Here is a 17,825-nt window from a genome sequence, read left to right as displayed (position 1 = left end):
ATCTGCCCATCTACTCTTTTCCCAAAGCTGCTGACAAAGGGTCGAGAAGTGTCATGGCAATGTGTTGCCCCCACCCACCCCACCATCTGATGGAGGATGGTGTTCAGGGAAGTGGCCACAAGTGAGGTGAAGAAGGAGACATAGGGGTTGGACAAACCTAGCGCAGAGTTGTCAGGCCCTACTGCAGTAGAGAGTTGGTTTTGCCTTCAACCTAAAAACAAAGTAGTGGGGGATGAGCAGAATTCCAAAGTGCCTTATTCAGAGAAGGAACCGTGGGGAAACTTAGTTTGATACATAGTTAAGTAGAGTGAAGTTCAGGAGTGCTCGGATTTCTCTTGATCTAAGATAGCATATTTTAAAGCCATAATGAGCAGTTGGGTGGGAAGAGGATGGAAGGGTCTTGAACATTAAGTTTTGGGGGGAAGGGTTCAGACACTGGTTCAGGATTGCTGAGATGACTTGGCATTGGAAATGGGATGGGACTGTATCTGTGTTTTGAAGATGTCCCTGGTATCTCTTGGGCCCTGAAGGACCTAAGCAGAAATCTTCTGTCCTCATCCTAACCAGACCCATATCTTCCTCCCCTGCTGGGCTGCACCCACTCAAGAATAATGCCAGATGGACCAGAGCGTGACCAGGGTGACACTGTAGGTCAGCACCACCATCAGGTAGATGCGGAAGAGCAGCTTGTCCAGCACAGAGCCCACCTGCAGCCAGTCCCGGGCCACCTCTCGGATCTCGTCCCGCTTCTCCAGGAAGTGCCGGATGGAGGACAGTTCCTGCAGCAGCCCATGGACGGCCAGCGAGGCCCCTCTTGGGGGCGGAGGAGGGCTGCATCTGCCCCTCGGGGTCTTCTCCAAGTCCAGGGATCTTCCCAAATGGCCACAGTGGTTTCCCATGGCTGAAAGAAGGGCAGAGCTTTGGCAAGGGAGAGCCAGTGGCATGGCCTGAACATTGTCCCTTATGTTTCTACAGCCTGTAAAATTTTTGTTAGGAACAACTTCAGACATAAAATGTATAGAAGGGAACTTACCTATCTGCAAACCCACAATCTAACTTAAACAAATTCAAAAAAGCAATACGATTGAGGATCCCTGCGTACCCTTCCTTAGTCACAAACTCCACCCCTTCCCCAGATCACTAATATTATGAAGTTCTCCTTCCTGTGTGTTTTTCAATGTATGGGCTTTCTCCAGCAATCTGACATCCATTATTTTATTTGAGCCTCACAATAGCCGCACGAGAGAGGCAGAGTAGGAGAGATCACTGTTCCCACTTGCTATACGATAGTGCTGACCTCAGCGAGGCTAAGTGACTAGCCCGTGGTCACATAGTTGGAGCATCATTTAATACCAAGGCCCAAGAATCTGGACCCCAACTCCACTGCTCTCCTGTTACGTCATCTTGCCTCAGAAGGGGGCGGCTGTCTGGAGGGCACTGCTGTGATCTCCATGACTCTGAGTCCTGGACCAGAAAATACACCTTCAGGTATGGCTACCGTCACCAAGTGAAATTAGCTTCAGGCCAGTGGGATGGTCTTAGATGGACCAAAAGTCTCATGTAGAAAGCCTCGCCCTGCCCAGGAGGAAGGGCGAAAGGGGATAGAGAGGAGAGGAATGCTTAAGAACAGGAGCTTAGAGTCAGGTGGGTTCAAAGCACAGTTCCACCAGTTCCTGGCTCTGTGGTTTAGGACAGCCTACGTCTCTGCTTCCTCATTTGAAAAATGAGAATCCTATTGGATTGTCATGAGTATTACATGTGATAATGCACAGAAAGTGCTTTTCACGTGCCTGGCACAAACTGCTCAATCGATAGCCCAACAAACCAACCACCACCACCACCAATAACAACAATGGTAGCTGTAACAATTCTTCAGGAGGTGTGAGCCCCACATTTAGTGTCTCCCTGTGCCCCTGTCTCTCTGCCTCATGTTGAAATTCTAAGGAACCTGGTCTTTGAGCTATTAAGAATGAGAGAGTTTTAGAAATCGCAGCTGCAGCATTTAACCATGTGAGGCAAAAAGGCCTATAATTGCCCAAGGGGCATCCATTTGACCTCACTCATGGCTCCATCTCAGAGACAGGCCAATCTCAGGCCAGAGGGCTCAGCTTCCGACATGCTCAGCCTCTGGAACTCCTACCTTCTCTGTCTATAGCCAGGTTGATGAGAGGTCGTCAAAATGAAGACAGGATCAAGACTGACACCTTTGGCAGAAGTCTGCCCCTCCCAATAAGGCTGGGCATGGGCACCGCATGCAGGACAGCACCCAGTTCCCAGGCCCTGCCCAGCCTCCTTGGCCTGCTACGCCCTCCAGAGACTTGCCACCACTCCCTGCATCCAGGCCAGAAGTGGCCCCTTTGTGGGGGACTCCCCCCCCACTCACCTGAACAATCATCAGTCTTGGTGGCTTGGGAGGCGGCTGGGGGCCTGTGGGAAGTCGACTGCTCCCTGAGGCACGGTAGTCGGGTGATCCTCTCCAGCACCAGGTGCCGTAGCCAGGCAGGAACAGGCTGCTGCAGGTCTTGTTTGTGCACCAGCCGCACAATGAAGATGGTCTCGGCCAAGCTTATCACCAGCAGCGCCATGCACACCACAAAGTAGACACCTGTGTGCCCCGGGTGGGGGGAAAGACACACATGAGAGGTGGGAGGGGGCCGGTTTCTCCTCAGCCTGAGCTCTTCCTTCAGAAGAGGCCTTACCGATGAGGGGGGTGCCGATGGCAGTGGCCGGCAGCGTGTCGGACACAATGATCAGGAAGACTGAGTAGCCCAGGAGGAGCGTGATCTTGAAGGAGACCCTCTCGCCACTGTCTGGGGGCAGGTAGAAGCCCATGATGTCCATGACCATGAGGAAGATACTGGGCAGCAGCAGGCCGACGACGTAGAACAGAGGCCGCCGGCGGATGACCACCTGGGACCAGGAGAGGAGCTTGTGGGAAGCCTGGGGCAGACAGGCTGTGCCCCCGGGAGCCACCCCCAACCCCGACCCCCTTGCTTCATGGAGCTTCCAGCTCAGATTTCTCAGAGAAGGAAATGGACAGACCCCATGTCCTGCCTCTCAATCCAGGCTTGTGGCTGTTCAGGATAAGTAAGGGACATTCAGCTGAGTTTCCCCATCTACTTGGTTGAAGTTTCCAGGGATGTGGGGGACCCTAGTGTTAAAAAGGGGCTATGGAAGGCCTTCCCAATAAGCCTCCTCAAGTCCACCTTGGTGTGGAGGTCTAGGGGCTTTATTCACCATTTTACGTACATCCACCTCACTCACATAGAACTTCATTTCTGCGTAATGGTCGCTGCTTTCCATACTGAACTCCCGAAACTGGGTCAGCACTCCCAGCAGCTCCCACTCTCCCTGGTTCATGAAGACGCTCTTGTCCGACTTCACCTTTTCTGGTGAGCGCCACAGGGAGACGTTGATGTCTTGGACTGAGAGAGAAGAAGGCAGGCCGCTTGGCATCGAGCACCAGGAGCCTGCCAGACCCTGTGACGGCGGAACGCGAGTGCGCAGCCACCCGGGGAGGCGGAGGCAGACGGCTAGACCTTGAGCCTCAGCTCTCAACCTTCAGCCTTGGTTTGCTCAGCTGTAAATGAGGCACCACTACACATCATACCTATCTCACAGGGCCGTAGTGAGGGCAAGGGAGGTCTTGGATGAAAACACACAGCACAGTGCAGGGAACCATACAACCCCTTCATGCGCACACACACACACACACAAACACACATGCACACATCCCTTCCAAACACCTTTCTAGGCTCCCCTGTTAGAATTACTCATTTCAGAAATAAACGAAAGTCAACACACTTCACCGTTGCCTTGATGGAACTGCCTGTCTTTAAACGTTAGTAAAATAAGCAAAATCCACACTTAAAGAATAAAAGTTCCACTTCTCAGTATCTACACTGGAGAAATACGTGCCAGGAAGGACAGCAGTGCCTCTTGCAGTAGAATATTGGAAAAGACATAAATATCCATCAATCAGGAAAATACTTAAGAGCTATGGTGCATCCAAAATCATGAGATGTAGGCTGGGCGTGGTGGCTCACACCTGTAGTCCCAGCTACTCGGGAGGCCGAGGCAGGAGGATGGCCTGAGCCCAGGAGTTTGAGGTTGCTGTGAGCTAGGCTGACGCCATGGCACTCTAGCCCGGGCAACAGAGTGAGACTCTGTCTCAGATAAATAAATAATAGTCTATAGCAGCTAAAATTTATGAGGAAGATCTAAATATGCACTAACTTAGAAAAGTGTTCAAGAGCTATTGTTGAGTAAAAAGAATCAAGTAACACTATATTGTAGTATATAAAATACGATACATTTATGTAAAATAAAAACTCAGAAAATAATTCCCATGCATTTTCCATAGATGTGTATGTGTGTGTCTATATGCACACATGCATGTGTGGATATAAATGTGCAGAGAAGGATCTGGAAGAATATACTGTACTATATGAAATTTATGCTGACAAAAATGGTTGACTCTTATCGTAGGGAGTTGTTGGAAAAGAGTTTGAGAGATTGAGGGTAGAGGTCAAAGGAGACTTTAACCTTATCTGTAGTTCGGCTCTTGGTCAAGGAAGTTATTATGTATTACTATCAGAATTTAAATTTAATGTCATGAATACGTCAGAACAGAAATGGAAGATGCCCTCTTGCAGCAGGATGGTGCACACTGCACTAGCTCTCCAGTGAGCACCTAGCATTCATCCACCTGGTAAAATTTGCTGAGCACCTTCCTTTGTGCCAGGCAGTGAACCAAGAATCTAATGGTGGGCAATAGATCATGTCCCTGCCTGCTCTTAAGTTTATACCTAGGAGGAAAGTAGATACTGAGCAAGTACTTACAGGGGAGGTAGAGATGGGGAGAACAGGGTGTTGTCAAGTTGGGCAGCAGGGATAGCCTAGCCTGGGGGATGAGAGGGAAACTGAGGAGCTGACACTTAGGCTGTGGCCAGAGGGGTGAGTCGAGGGGTTGCCAGGCTCAGTTGTTGGGGAGAGGGAGGAGGGCGGCGAGGTAGCCCAGGAGAGGAAACGGCACGTGGTGAAGGGAAAGAACAAGGGTGCTGGGGCTGGAAGTCAAGGCGGCTGGGCAGGAGTGGAGCCAGGGCGGTGTGCAGCAGGTGAGGCCAGAGTGGTAGCAAGGCAGAGCCAGCCCACGGATTTGGACCGTGTCCCAGGACTGCCGGGAGGCCACTGAGGGTTTTAAGTGACTTGGTCAGATTTGCATTTTAATAAGATCTCACTGGCTGCTGTGAGGAGCATGAATTGGAGGAGGACAACAGTGAACGGGGGAGACCAGGGAAGAGGCCGATGAGAAACCTGGGCAGGAGATGGGGGTGGCTTGGTGGGGGGTGAGGAGAAGCGAGTGGATTGGAGAGACATTTAGTGCCAGATCCTGTTTGAGATACTGGAAAAGAATTGTCCTTTCCTGGGCATCTTGCAGTCGGTTCACACTGTCTCGTCAAATCCTTAGGACAATGGAAAGAGCCAGCGAGAGCAGCAATGTTCTCCCCATTGGAGGATGAAGAAGCAGAGGCTCAGAGACATTAAGAAGATCGGTGGGAAGTAAGCTGGATAAGGGAGAAGGCAACCCAGGGAGTGCTCCTTGCCTGGATGTCCCTGGGGCCCCAAACTTCCACCCCTCCACCCCCAGAAGCCCACATACTCACTGGTGTGCAGCCAGCTGGTGAAGGTCAGCGAGCAGTTCTGTACGTCGAAGGGGAAGTTGTAGATGTCCAGGCTACACGCGGTCACCACCTGGAGGGGCTTGTAGTTCTGGACCTCGCCGTAATGCTGAACATACACGTATGGGATATTTGGAGACTTCCCCACGTCCACGCTGGCCAGGGAAGAGGGGTCAGTTTGGGGGCACAAGAGGCAGGTGAAGCCCTGGGAGTCTGAAGATCTCTGAGCAGCCCAGCAGGGAAAGAAATTCAGGGAGGGCACAGGCAGCAGGACAGCACGGGCAATTCTGTCTGGCTTTGGTTTTCCCAACCTTCCTATCTTAGGCTTCCTGACCTGCCATTGTCAAGGCTACTTTCCAAGCAGGAAAAGGCATTTCTGCTTTTTTCTCCTGGTCACAGAAGTCAGGGGGGAAAGATCCGTGGACCCAAAAGCCACGGGCGGTGGGGAGCTTGCCCAGCTGCCCCTGCGCCGTTGTCCCCAGGCCAGGCAGAGCTTGGCTCCCGCGATCACCAGCCCTGTGGGGACAGGCGGGCTTGTGGGGGAGAAAAGAACCTTATGTTCCATCCTGACTCTGGCTTGTCTTTGTTTCCCACCCCCAGAAATCCTTTGAAATGAGAATAATCCTCTCTGAAGGAAAGGGAGCTAGAGAAATCACAGGCAAAGATTAGGGAAGCCAGAAAAGTCCCACGAGACTTCATCCCACTCTCTTGGCTGATCTGGGACATGTAGGCCCTTCTGAGGGACTGCTGTGGGCCAAGGTGGGTGCAGCCTGGCCTCCGAAGCCTTCATGCTCCAGTGGGATCAGGCTGAGACATGAGAAGTCAAGACTAAGGCCACTTCACTGTTGAAACTGGACATCCGGCCAGAAACGGATTTCCCAGAACCCCTCCAGCCTGAGCTATGCAGGGCATGGGCGTGGGGTCAAGGTCAACCGCCTCCTTTGGGAAAATGTCAGTGGCACCCTGGAGTTGGGCAATGCAGTGGGTGTTGGGTGGAGGGCTCTGGCCCCACCTGTCACCTTCCCTTCTCCATCCATCTCCCCCAGCCACTTCCCTGCCCTTGAATTCGGAAGCCCAGCTGGTGCACCCTGAATGAACCTGCAGGATAGGGAGAAGATATTTGGGCTGGGGTCAAATGGAACAGCGTTTGGCCACTGGGAATAAAGGCTTCCTGGACCCACCTTGTATTGGAGGAGCAATCTGTGGCCTGTCGGGCACATGTGTGACTTGGGATGTTTGAGCACGTCCTCCAGCTCCAAAGCTCCCCTGTGCAGGAGGGAGTGGCTCCAGTGGCCACCAGGAGCAGTGGCCACCATCAGTGCTCTATTCCCTTTAGAAACATTGCTGTCCCCTCTAAAAATGCAGCTGTTCCCATTAGGCTGTTGTAACGCAGTGTGAGTTCATTCACTGGCGTCTTTCTCCACGACAGGGGCCCTCAGACTAAGTACAGAGTTTCAACATCAGGCACAGAAAAAGAGGAGTTTTTAAAAAGAAAAATAAAGGGGAAAAAAAGACAAAGACTTTGGGGAATGTGGGCTCCAGCCAACTTTCCCTACAGTCTGCCAGTCTGGTGGGACGTCTCAAAGGCGGCAGCAGCGATCTTGTCTCCCAGCCCCCAAGCCACCTGGCCACCCGGCATCTATGACAGTACTCACAACTCGTTGATGAGAATGTCTGGGACCCAGACGCTGTCCGTGGGGATGGACAACTTGGTGATGTTGTCAAAGTCCTCAGGGTTCCACCGGAGGAACTCATCAGTCCAGTGCTAGGGGAGGGGCAGGAGGGGTCACGGGCAGCCCTCTCCATCTTGGGAGAGGGTCGCCTGAAACTCCGGCAGACTTCACCCTCGGTGCCCAGGCAGCAGGCAGCCGTCTTCCAGGGAAAATCTGGGTGTTGGTGGCACCTACGTGCCTCAGCGGTAACTGAGTACCCCCCACCTCCGTACTCACACTCTCCCTACAGGCATAGCAACGCTGGAGGATGCAGCCTCTCCCAGGGAGGGCATTTGGTCATTTCTAGTGTTACGGGTCCCCTAGCCACTCACTGAGGGATCTCTGATAAATAACCTCTTGGGTCGTGGCCCGGACCTCTATGGATGGGGATAATAATGTCCACCTCACGGGGTAGACGTGGCTATTAAGTTTCGATCCACATGTTCTCTCTCAGCCCAGAATGGCTGGTCTAAAACGCAAATTTTGTCATGTCACTCTCTTGCTTAAAGTTCTTGGATGGTGCCCCATTGGCCTTAGGATAAGGCCAAGAAAAGCCTACATAACCTGGCCTCCACCGTCTCTCTAGCCTCACATTTTGGCCATGCCTCTGTGAATTCTACACATATGAATGTAGAACTATCCAAACCTCTGCATTTCTGAGTCTTCTGCTCCCTCTCCTGTATGGCAAGCCCTGTCTTCTTACCAAGGTAAGTGATCCTCATCCTTCCAGACTTAGCCAAGGTATCTGTCTGCTCCCTCCTCCAGGACACCTTCCGTGACCCCCACACCATAGGCTGGGTTGTATGGGCCTCCTCTGTGTTCCCTGGTTAGCATCTTGTCTTTGTTGCATTGGAGTGGCTATGTCGTTGCATTTCAATTGTCTGTCCCCGTGTCCCTGTATCTGTTGCTTCCACTAGTCTGTGAGCTCATTGTGGGCAGGATCTGAGTCTAGTTTGTGTCTCTAATTCCAGTCCCTACGCACAGTTGCTGGTATATAGTAGGTGGACATTCCCTCACAGCTGACTGCAATAGCTGAGGTGGACGAGTGGGCCTAGAGGCACAGAGGCGGGACCTGGGCCACGTGTCCTGGGGAAAGGAGCTTCTAGTCTTGTTTGGGTCCTTTTCCTTGAGGCAGGGTTGCTCTGTAGTAAGGGGTCGCTCTGTGAGGCAGAGACGGAGCAGTATCTAAGGATCAGCATTCTGGCTCCTTCCTGCAGCCCACCCCCCTCCCATGGGCGAGTGGTGGTGGTGGCGCAGGCCCATGAGCAGCGAGGAGGGATTCACAGACACCCACGCACACCCCAGAGCCTCTCTCGGGCGTGACCTCTGCGAGCCGTCCTCAATGACCTCCTGCTCCCCTCTCTTCAGCCACTCTAGCTTCCCCTGCTGCCCTGACGTTTTCCCTGCAATCCCCGGGGCTGCCAGAGCTGGGCCCTCCTGCAGACAGCAGCCTTCACTGTGTGCCTGCCCTCCCCTGCCAGCACGAAGCCAGAGCTCCTGTCAAGGCCTGAGCCCACACACCCGTGCCTGACCCGTGCCCGTCAGAAGCTGGAAGAGAGGAGAAACGGCTGAGGATGTGAGGGCTAAGTGGATGGAACGAACCATCCTGTTTCAATCACTCAATTTGGTTGTTGTCCAATTTGCCTTAATAGGAGGAAGAACTGTCTAGCAATTAGAGCTGCTTGCAAGTGAAGTGGCTGCCTTGTGGGTTCCCTGGCACTGGAGGTGCTCCTGCAACAGAGGCTGGACAAGCATTGGTTTGGGATGCTGTGAAGAACTTCGGAAATTGGAGGGGGCTTGGAGGATTTCTCCTCCACTGATCTTTAAGCTCCCATCCACCCCCAGTCCTGAGATGGGAAGATTCCAGACTCCTGGATCTCCCACAGAGGGTGCCTCTGAACCTCTCCCCTCACCTACTCCCACCAAGGCTGCTGAGATTCTCGATTCCTTCAGATGGAGAAACCCTTCCAGGGAGGAGACGTCCCCATCCCAGGAAACCGGGGCAGGGGAGGGGCTGGCCTGCTCACCTGCCGGTACCAGATGTAGGTGGTCAGGACCTGATTCTTCTCATCCTGGGAAAGGGAAGCGAGCTCAGACAGGTGGTCCCGAAGGCTGGGGGGCCACCCTGCACACACCACCCCCAAAAAGGAGCTGCTTCCTTGTGCCTCTACTTCCTTGGGAGGTTAAGAGTGTAGAAAGGAGCCCGGGGTTGGGGAGTGGATAAGCTGGAGATGCCTGGCCAGCCAGGAAAGGTTGGGCTTTTACTAGGAAAGAGATAACGATTGTTTCTTTTTCAAGTTCAAATACATATACGCATATATATTATACATACTCTCTATTATTTCCTATTGTGTTCTATGTTACACACGCATATAGCCTGCCTTGTATGAAATCAAGAAGTACAAAGCCACACAGAGTGAGAAATTCATCGCTCTCCCATTTCCCCCATCCAGTTCCCAGTCTCCCTCCCTGAAGCCCCACAGTGACCAGTTTATTGTGTTTCTGCCCAGAGATGTTCTAAACGCAGTGACTTCATTCTGTATCGAGGCAGCTACGGTGACTATGACGGACACTGTAAAGTCAGGTCCACCCACCCCAGCCCAGCACAGTGCCACTGCATCTCTGCAGTTGCCTTCTTGTTTAATTAATTGATCAAAGAAGTGATCTGTTGGTTGATTCTTCAACAACCATTTAATGACACTGCCACGTACCAGGGATCTGTGTAAGGCACAGAGAACACAGAGATGAATAGGACAGTCTCAACCCAATATAGTGCTATGGTTGCCCTTACACAATGTATGAAGAACCACACACAGGAAGTGACCCACTGGCTGTAGGGGTGCCAGAGAGGCAGCCACACAGGTGACCCTAGGTTTCTGGTGTGGACGGCTGTGCAGATGGCGCGTCCATTCATTGTCAGCTGTGGTCCCAGACCTTAGGTACTATGGGTTCTCGAAGGGCCACTTTGCTTCCCAGGGAGTGACTTGGTCTCACATGGCCACCTTCTACCCCCTAAAAGGTCCCCCTACGAGAGGGGCAGCTTGGAGCTGGGTGCTCACCACGCTGAGGATGGCATAGACAATGACGTCAATGGACACGGTAGTTGGCTTCCTCCAGTCCCACACGGGCCGCACCCCTTTCTTGTAGTTGGCCAGGAGGTGATCCGACAGCCTCAGCAGAGCGGGCCTGCTGGTGTTCCGGCCCTGGAGGCCCCCCCTCCGCCTGGCTGGGAAGGAGAGCGGTTCAATGTGGACACCAGAGCCCGAGTCTTCCCCCAGTTCCCTTGCCCTGGTTTGCAAGCTAAATCCCTAAATGCCCCCACAGACTAGAATTCTCACCACTAGAGCATTTTGTCTGTAGAGATTCCCACCCAAATCCAAGTGGATGCCTCCCAGAAGCCACCTGCGCTCTCATTTACAGTAGAGCAGGCATGTGGCCCATAAGCAAAGGTGACAGGAGACACAGGAGCTTTGAAGGAGGCTGAGGGCTGAGAAAGGTGGAGAGTAGGGGGGGTCTGTGGGGCCCCGGCTGAGGGGTCCTTGGGAGCAAAGGGAAGCTGGCCGTCACTGGGTGATACTAGAAGGTGACAGGGGTGCAAGAAAATGTGACCCCAAGTGCACAATTTCCAAGCTTAACGGTCTGCATCAGAGTTGTCCTCAGCTGAGGTCAGGTCTCAGCGTCTGCACAGATCACTGTCTCCTTGACCCCAGCCTGTAACTGGGGAAGAAAGAAGGAAGGGTGGACATCTGGAGAAAAAAGAGATTCCCTCTCCCTCCTGCAAAAGCCACCCCAAATGATCCCCGCCCCCCTCCCTCCATGCACATACAGGCTACGGGGGAAGGGTTTGCAGGAGGGCTGCTCTGTGGGCAAACTTGATGGGGTTAGGGGGAAAGTTGGGGTGAGGTGTGGAGGGAGCAAGGAGAAACCAAACTGCCCCCAGGGCAGGAGGCCTGCAGGGACAAAGTAGTGATGAGGAAGCCAATTCCTAGGCCCTAGTCCTGTTCTATGCGGATTTTCGTGTGCACCTCGGTGTTCCCTCTGGGGACACTAGGGGCACTTTCTGAAGGGAGGCATGAAATACGAAGGTGAAGGTGCATGGGGTGGGAAGGGGGTACACGCTGGAGGACCACGGTACAGGTGGCAAAGAGGAGATGGGACTGGCGGAGTAAATCGGGGTCTTTCACACACCGGGTGCCAGCAGGCCGGGCTCTCACTGAGCAAGACTGCCCCTTCTCTCATCCCGTGCGCAACCTGCGCAGCAGATCAGTCCTGCAGATTTCCTCTCACCCCTGCTCCCTCATAAGGTTTAGGCTTCCTTTAGGACAGACAGGAGCAGAGAGAGAGGGAAGGCAAGAGACTGTCTTTTTGAGTGCCTCCTTTGGAATGACATCGGTTAACGTAGTCTTCATTCTGACCTTAGAGCAGGCCACCGGAGTGGCTGTTTACAAACAAGGATGCGCAGGGCTCAGAAGGGTGAGTACCGTGCCCTGCAAGTCCGCGACCTGAGATCCAGATCCATGTGTGTGTCTTCGCTACGTGGGTGACAGCCCAGATCCTACTGACTGGGACTCTGACCGGCGTGGAGAGAGCCAGACTATCCCTGCAGGCCTCGGAGCAAAGGACCATTGCTGGGAGGGACAGAGCTTCTCCCCGGCTTGTGTTTGCCTAACCCACTCAGCGTCCCCAGATGACAGCTCCTCTCGCCCACAGCCCTGCACATCTGTCCAGTCCCCACATGGCATCGTTCTAATTGTGCCCCAACGTGCTCCAACCCAGCTCTGTAGGGAGAGAACCCTTCCAAAGGAGAAGGAACAAGGTCTGCAGCAAAAGGAAACTGACTCCTTGTATTCAAGGGAGTCAGGAAAGGATGGGGATAGGGAACACAGGGAGAAGTTTTATTGGATTTTAAGTTCTGGAGGGGAGGTTGAAGAAATGCAGGCCCAGAGAGCCCATGCAACAAAACCAGCAAAGTCAAGGCCAGATGACGAGATTAGTTCTGGTCTCCACTCTGCTGCCAACAAACTATATGCATCACTCCCCATCTCTGGACCAGGCGTTCCCATTTATAATAGGAAGCGGTAGACCAAATGAGCTCAAAAGTCCCTTGCAGCTGCCATTCAATGAATTTAGGGGCAGGGCAAAGAGGAGAGGAGCCCTTCTCCTGGCGCCGGTCTCTGTATTTCTGAAATGTCGCCAAGACGTTGCGAGTCCTGCTCTCCTCCAGGACTCAACTTTCCCAACTTTCTAGCTCAAAATGCTCTCAGCTCATACATGATAAGATAGCTGATTTTTCTGCGACTGCACCACTCCCAACCCTCCTTACCTAAACTCTCTGAGGACGGAGGCATCCCCTACCCCACCTGCCCAGAGGGCCAGCCAAGTCCCACTGTGTCCCGAAGCCGCTTACCTTCTCCCTGTGCCAGCAGTGTGGGGAGGAGCAGGGTGAGCAGCGCCTGCGGGGCCCACAGCAGCATGGCGAGCTTCCCACGTGGGAGTGCCTCCGAGTGACTGCTCAGGGAGAGCCCCGCCAAGGGCCAGCCTGCCCGCCCGCTGCCAGCCTCATGTCCCAGCCAGCCTGCCTCTCCGGCCCGCTGCCTGCACCTTCTGAGGCTGCAGGCACACACTCCCCGGGCCACCAGGGTTGGGGAGCCGCCAAGTTTTCCAGCAATCAGACCTTCAGCTGGATCAGGTTTCGGGCGGGAGGAAGGAGGAGGGAACCGCTGAGAGGGGAGCCCGCCCTGGCTGATGTCATGTGGTGGGAGCTCAGTCCACCCATTCAGCCAGGTGGCTTGGCCATGTTTCCCCCAGGAGTGAATTGGGGACAGGGGCTACAGGAGCCCTGGAGCAAGGGTGTAGCCTGTCTGCTGGGAGGTGCACCAGGGTGCTGCTTTCATTTCTGTCCCTTGGCAAGTATGTTCCAGTGGCACTGGGCTGCGGCAGGGGAGGGTGAGTCAGGCAGGAGCCAGAGGGCCATTCTCTTACTCTTCAGGGTGACATAGTGCTCCCAGCCAAGCAGGTGACTGGGAACCCCTGCAGACATAGGAAAGGTACCTGAGGCTGCCAGAGGTTTGCCTTTTTGTCGTCATCTAAATAGTCATACTTAATGGTAAGATATATATTAAAAATAGTAAAATATATATGGTTAAAAATATACTTTATGCATTTTACTATACATAGTATTAAATAAATATGTGTAGTAAAAAATAATAGTAATATATGTTCATTATAGAAAAATATAAAGAAAATTTTAAATCATCCATAAGCTTACTGCCCAGAGACAGCCACTGTTAAGATTTTGTTATATATTTTTCTATACTTTCCTTCTACAATATGTATGCAATGAAGTAAATATACCACATTCACAATTTTGTATCCCTCTCTTTTCTCTTTTTTTTTTTTTGCTTAGTATTATTTCATAAGCATTTTCAATATCTTCCTTTTAAATGTGGCTTTCTTGAAAGAAGTGTTTTTTTTTCTCTTTGTAAGTTAAATAGGTAAGTAGTTATCCCTTGGTTACTCAACTGTGTGCCCTGAAAGTTGCCTGAGGACAGAATTGCTGTGAAGTTCTATTTGAAGGAGTCCTACCCCAGTTCACCACCTGGGCAAATGTGAACTTTTCTACCTCAACTGTGTCGAAGGCAAGATGCACCATGGCAAGCTTCAACTACAAAAAAAAATTCATTCCTTTTAATTTCTTTTCCAGTTGAATCCAAGTATGGAATAGGCTGGGAACACTAGGAAGGAAGAATTTTCTGAATTGCAGTTAAGTTTCAAAAAAGAGAAACCACCTTGGTCAGGGCTGAGTCCTTTTCAGTTCTTATTTATGTGCATCGTGGAATCTGCATGTCCCATTGAGCCGTTCGTTGATGGAGTCCCTTCATATGGCCACCAGCCAGGGCTTGGTTCCGGAACATTCAGTCAAATTCAGGGAGCCTGGGCTATGCTTCTCTTAAGTCATGTGCTTCATCGCTGCACAATCCAGAAAAACAAGGAAAATCAGCTCCGAGAATTTCTTTTAGGGGAATGGAGATGAGGATAAGTGGTAGAATAAGGGGCCCTAAACTTCTAGAGAATTTATAGAGCCAGACCTCCCCAGGATGAATGTTCTCAGACCCCAGGACAAGGCAAGACAAGAAGAACCGAGTGCCTCCTGGGCCACCAAGCTCAGAGGCAGCACTGTGGACTCGTAAATACATCTTTGAACCCAACCAAGATTCTTAGGCTCCTGCTCTCCTCCATTCATGGCCATTGCCGCTCAGAAATGTGCTGCAAATTTCTAGAGGACTTTCTCCTCTTGTTTATGTGCCTTGCGAAATCTGCATATAGCATTACACTGTTCTTTCATGGGGTTCCTTCATATGGCCATAAGCCAGCCAGGGGCTGGCCTTCAGCAGTAACAAACCCATTGGGCTTACCATCATAATCATTTCATCAGTAAGGGACAGACATTGAATTGCCCCCTGTCCCCTGCACCCTAACCACTATCCCCAAATGCCCCATCTTGTACTCTGTGGGGTGCTCGTGTGTATCCAGTGTGGCTGGGCCCACTCCCCGCACAGAGCCAAGCCATTTGGAGACGAAGCCAGGAAGAAGCATTAGGAACTGAACTCTTTCCGCAAGCAGTAGCACCAACGCGGGAGGGAAAACAGCAAGAAGAAGTAGAAGGTAAAACAATATAAAAGAGGTTGGGAGGAGAAGTAGTAAATAAAAGGATGGAAGAAAAGGAGGATGAGACAAGGGGACAGATAGGTAGGAAACCAAGGAGGAAAAGGAAGATCAGAGTGAAAGCCAAGGAAGAAGGAAAGAGAAAAGAGAGAGGAAAATGGAATGAGAAAAGGGAGAGGAGGAGGAAGGATGGAGGAGGCTGAGCTATGCACCCAGTGTATCTGAGGGGGGCTCTCCCTCCCCACCATGGTAGTCTGAAAGTGGGCACTCCGCACTGTGGAGTGGGGTGCCAGCCACGGCGTGTGTGCAAGAAAGCTTGCAGACCCTGTCCCACGGGCCCCGGGCCTTCTTTCTGCACTGAGCCCCTGGAATCCTCTGGGACTGGCCAATTGGGTTAGGGAGGAAAGAGGATGTCCTCTGTACAGTGTGTGCATTAGAGAATTAGCTGCGTAGGTAACAGGATTAGAGGGAGCCGGGCAGGCCGCGGCCCGGGATGGAGATGCATTGCCTGTGCGCCTCTCTGATGGAGCAGCAATCAAGTTTCCCCCAAAGAAATTTCCTGTTAATGGATTTGATGGCACGACAGACAGAAGGAAGTTGGAATCATGTGGCCAGTGGCAGGGTGTAAATTGCCCTGGATGAAACTGTGGAGTTCCTTTTGCCCCTTTTAAACAAGATAAGAATTAGTGCGAGGCCTTGATGAACTTGCCTTGGCCGGTGGGGACGAGGGAAGGGCAGAGACCTGGCTAATTTGATTCCCGCGCTCGGCCTGCAGACGGCCAGGCTCCTCTGCGGGAGCGGAGACAGACACGCAGAGGGCAGCGAGCCAGCCCGGCTAATGAAAAGCTCTGAGACTGCAGGACCCACAGGCCTGGGCCCTCCCTGCGTGTCCAGCGGCTCAAGCGCCGAGGGGAGGAGGACTGTGCTCCCACGTGGGCCTGAGCCTCCCACCCGCGGATGGGTGCTGTCGCCACTGTCCTACCCATGGTTGCTTTTCTTGCTCCCATTTCCCAGGCTAAAACACAGAGCCCAGAGAGCCCCCATGAGCTGCCTTAATTCCCACGCCAGTTACGGATGGAACTGAGATCTTCCAGACTCCTGGCTCCAGTCTCTTCCATGACAGCAGTGTTTCCCATCTTCTGCAGTAAAATTTTACTAGTCTGTAAAACTTTTACCACCAAAGAGCCTGACCTTTTAAAACCTATAAACTTACCAAAACTCTGCAACCTGTAGTAACATCTGGCCCCACTAAGGGCCCACCTGCTGGGGAAGGGCTGGAGCAGACTTATGGCTTGTCATCACAGTGCTAACTGGAGGATGTGTCCTCATCTTCCCCCATCACCTTGAGGACAGGGCTCCATGGAGCTCCTTTTGTTGGACACTTAGGTGTGGCACTTGCTCACGCAGCGTCCCTACAGAACGCCCCTCTCTCCGTGCTGTGCGGCAGATAGGGAGGACAGACAGGTGCACCTTTTCCAACGCCGTTTCCAGGAACCTGACACATCCTGGCATGGTGGTTGGAAGATTTATGGGCTGTCTACTCACGGAGAGGGTGGAAACCAGCAGGATGGGAAAATGCCTCACTCAATTTCCTCGTTCTTCTACCTGAAGAGGCAGCAGTGGCCTTTATAGGAAGGAGAGAGACACAGCAGTGTTCTCAACAGAGGAGGATCTCTTCCTTCCTGGTCTCCTTTCCTTGATGTCCTATCATGTGTGACTCTGACCTTTTCTCCACCAAGGCCCTGGGTCCTAGGAACGGCCCCATTCTGCACCACCCCACCAACAGTGGCCACCATTTATCAAGCATATACTATGTGCCACGCACCGTGCTCAGCTCTTTATATTATGTATTCTTTTTTTCCTATGAAGAAGGTATTATAATTATTCCCATATTGCAGATGAAAAAATTAGGGTGAAGGGCTGTTAAGCAACCTGTGCAGAGTTACATAGCTAATAAGAGGCAGGTGTGGCACTAGGTCTTAATAGACTCGAGCACCTGGGCTCTTAACCACCTGATGGCACCGAGGGCCACAGCATCCTCTCAGATGGAGACCCAGGCCGATGGGACTCCGGCTCCTACACCCCTCCCTCCCAAATCCTAAAACAGATGGGGGTCCCACTCCTGGCTTGATCCCTCTTGTTCAAAGGGCTGGCTCTACATGAGTCTGCTAAATATAGATACTCTTATTGAAGAGTATCCTAAGGATATATGATAACTTAGACCATGAAGTTTACAATTTTCCCCAGTACAAAGTGGGTCTTCACAGTAAATTTGGCCTGGTTGCCTCTGCAGCCCCTCTTCATGGTGTGGAAGTGATGCTAGGGTTTTTGGAGTGTGTTATTACTCTGTCAGGTCTGGAGGCCTGGGACAAGGCTTCATCTGAAGGGTGGGGCTATTTCTTGTCTCCTGTCACATGGAAAATGGGCCTTTTCTAGACCTCCAACCAGATAGGTTGGAAATCCTTAAGTTTTGGCACAGTGGGTTTTTTCTTCTCTCAATATTCACCCCAAGAGGTCAAGATGACCGAGAGCTTGTCCTAGGAGGTGGATACGTATATGCCACCTTCTACATGGATGGAGGCAAGGAATGGGAATTAAGAAACCCAAGCAAGGGACCTGGGATGTAGTGCCTTTGGGACCCTACAAAGCAATTTCAGGACACTGGAAAACATGGCACAGGTCTAGAAGAACTGAGACCCCCTAGGCATGACAAGTTCATAGTTGAGTCTTCACACACCCCTTTTGCTTACTTTCCCATCCATTCCCT

General features: G+C 52.2%; 1 protein-coding gene across 1 annotated transcript; it reads right to left on the bottom strand.

The window, feature by feature from the left end:
- Positions 1–532: 532 nt before the first annotated feature.
- Positions 533–13,303, bottom strand: HTR3A (5-hydroxytryptamine (serotonin) receptor 3A, ionotropic). The gene is made up of 9 exons (XM_012659167.1): positions 12,801–13,303; positions 10,453–10,619; positions 9,421–9,465; positions 7,337–7,446; positions 5,667–5,836; positions 3,265–3,425; positions 2,700–2,910; positions 2,384–2,605; positions 533–901 (listed from the first exon to the last, which is right to left on the bottom strand). The coding sequence occupies exons 1-9, from the start codon at positions 12,865–12,867 to the stop codon at positions 603–605; spliced, it is 1,452 nt and encodes a 483-aa protein (XP_012514621.1). The 5' UTR covers positions 12,868–13,303; the 3' UTR covers positions 533–602.
- Between the last annotated feature and the right edge of the window lie 4,522 nt (positions 13,304–17,825).

This window comes from Propithecus coquereli, unplaced genomic scaffold, assembly GCF_000956105.1.
Source record: "Propithecus coquereli isolate 6110/MARCELLA unplaced genomic scaffold, Pcoq_1.0 Scaffold6, whole genome shotgun sequence".
Classification (NCBI taxonomy): domain Eukaryota; kingdom Metazoa; phylum Chordata; class Mammalia; order Primates; family Indriidae; genus Propithecus; species Propithecus coquereli.
This window is presented reverse-complemented; position numbering and strand designations above follow the sequence as displayed.

Excerpts from the sequence above, each read along its gene's own strand:
- HTR3A (XM_012659167.1), bottom strand. The coding sequence starts at position 12,867 with ATGCTGCTGTGGGCCCCGCAGGCGCTGCTCACCCTGCTCCTCCCCACA. Across the intron at positions 9,466-10,452 it reads TCTATGCCATCCTCAGCGTG|GATGAGAAGAATCAGGTCCT; the intron begins GTGAGCACCCAG and ends TCCCTTTCCCAG. Across the intron at positions 2,606-2,699 it reads CATCGGCACCCCCCTCATCG|GTGTCTACTTTGTGGTGTGC; the intron begins GTAAGGCCTCTT and ends CGGGGCACACAG.